The 1,307-nt window shown below is 35.9% G+C and overlaps 1 protein-coding gene across 1 annotated transcript; it reads right to left on the bottom strand.

Annotated features, from left to right (window-relative positions):
* Nucleotides 1-290: 290 nt before the first annotated feature.
* On the bottom strand, nt 291-806 carry LOC129296407 (uncharacterized; the record flags this gene model as incomplete). Its single annotated transcript, XM_054935012.1, has 1 exon — nt 291-806. A coding segment is annotated over one exon (516 nt), but the record flags the coding sequence as incomplete, so codon positions are not given.
* Nucleotides 807-1,307: the final 501 nt, after the last annotated feature.

The raw sequence follows: 1,307 nt of genomic DNA, 5'->3' as shown, positions 1-1,307 counted from the left end.
TAGTTAGAGGATCAACTCCTTAACCACACTTAGTTTGTTTGAATTATGTGATTTTTGGATAACACTCAAGGCAAGTGTTACAAGTTACATAAGTCAAATTTGATAATATAATACAAACATATCAGACCAATCTTTAAGTAAGGTAATATGTTCATAACAAGTTTTAAAACCCCTCATAAATCAACCATTTTATAACACTCATATCTCAACCAATCTAACACAGTCTCTCTATCTTCCTTCATAGTCATAAATATCACTCTTGCCTCTCGAGACATAAAGAGTGAACAACATTATGAAAGCCAATGTTTGTCAGCTGTAACTTTCTCCATTTGTTTGACTAGAGACATGACTTTAGGAATTGAAGTTTCCTTGGCCTCTTGAGATTCTACCTTTGTTATTTCAGCTATGCCACCCATTGCATTTGCTATTTGACTTGTACTATGTACCTTTTTCTTTTTCCTATTGCTACTACTTTCACCCCTCTTCCTCTCACCACTACCTCCACTTAAGATTCCTTGAGAAATATTCAGAACTACTCTATTGAATCCATCGCTTTTTCTAGTAAAAGTTCCTAAAATCCCATCATTATCTCCTGAACCTTCTTCCAAATCAATACCTTCATTGGCCATACTTGGACGATGTACATCTTCGTCCTCATCTTCATTCCTATGGTAAAACCTAAGCAAGACTCCACTTGAAGGTGCCCATGCTCTGGGTCCATTGGCTGTGGTACCTCGAAACAATTCAGTCAATTCATTGGCAAAAGATAGTCCTTTATTTTTGAATTTCTCATGCGATGAATATTCCTGCATATATATTACCAATAATATTACAAAATACACAAATAAATAGAATAAGTACATAGCCTCACATAAGAACATCATATGAATATCTTTTTCTCCCACCAATCATCTAGAATATCCATCGTATTCTTGATGATTAAGTCTTAAAAAGTGATACCAGACAACCTTTTAGTAGCACATTTGCGAGTTGATCAACCATAGAGCAAAACGAGCACAAATCAAACCTTCATCCAATTTCATTTTGATGGAGACTTAGGTAGCATGAGATGTCTAAATGCCACATTGAATAGCAATGGAATGATGAATGGGGTATTTAATGGATGGATTCTCCCATCTCAATAGCTAGATTTTTGAGAGAAGATTCCCTATCCCACTTGAGTAGCCATTAATTGGTATCAAAGTTGGTGGTCAACAGTTCCGAAAAGAACTACCAATGGTGGATCATAACTAACAAGAAAGTCGAGTGAAGAGTGAAGTGTCACAATATAGCCCCAAGGATCTTGG

This window comes from Prosopis cineraria, unplaced genomic scaffold (genome assembly GCF_029017545.1).
Source record: "Prosopis cineraria cultivar Desert tree isolate PC_DT_omini unplaced genomic scaffold, ASM2901754v1 PC324, whole genome shotgun sequence".
Lineage (NCBI taxonomy): Eukaryota > Viridiplantae > Streptophyta > Magnoliopsida > Fabales > Fabaceae > Prosopis > Prosopis cineraria.
The sequence above is the reverse complement of the archived record's forward strand: the minus strand, read 5'-3'. Positions and strand labels throughout refer to the sequence as shown.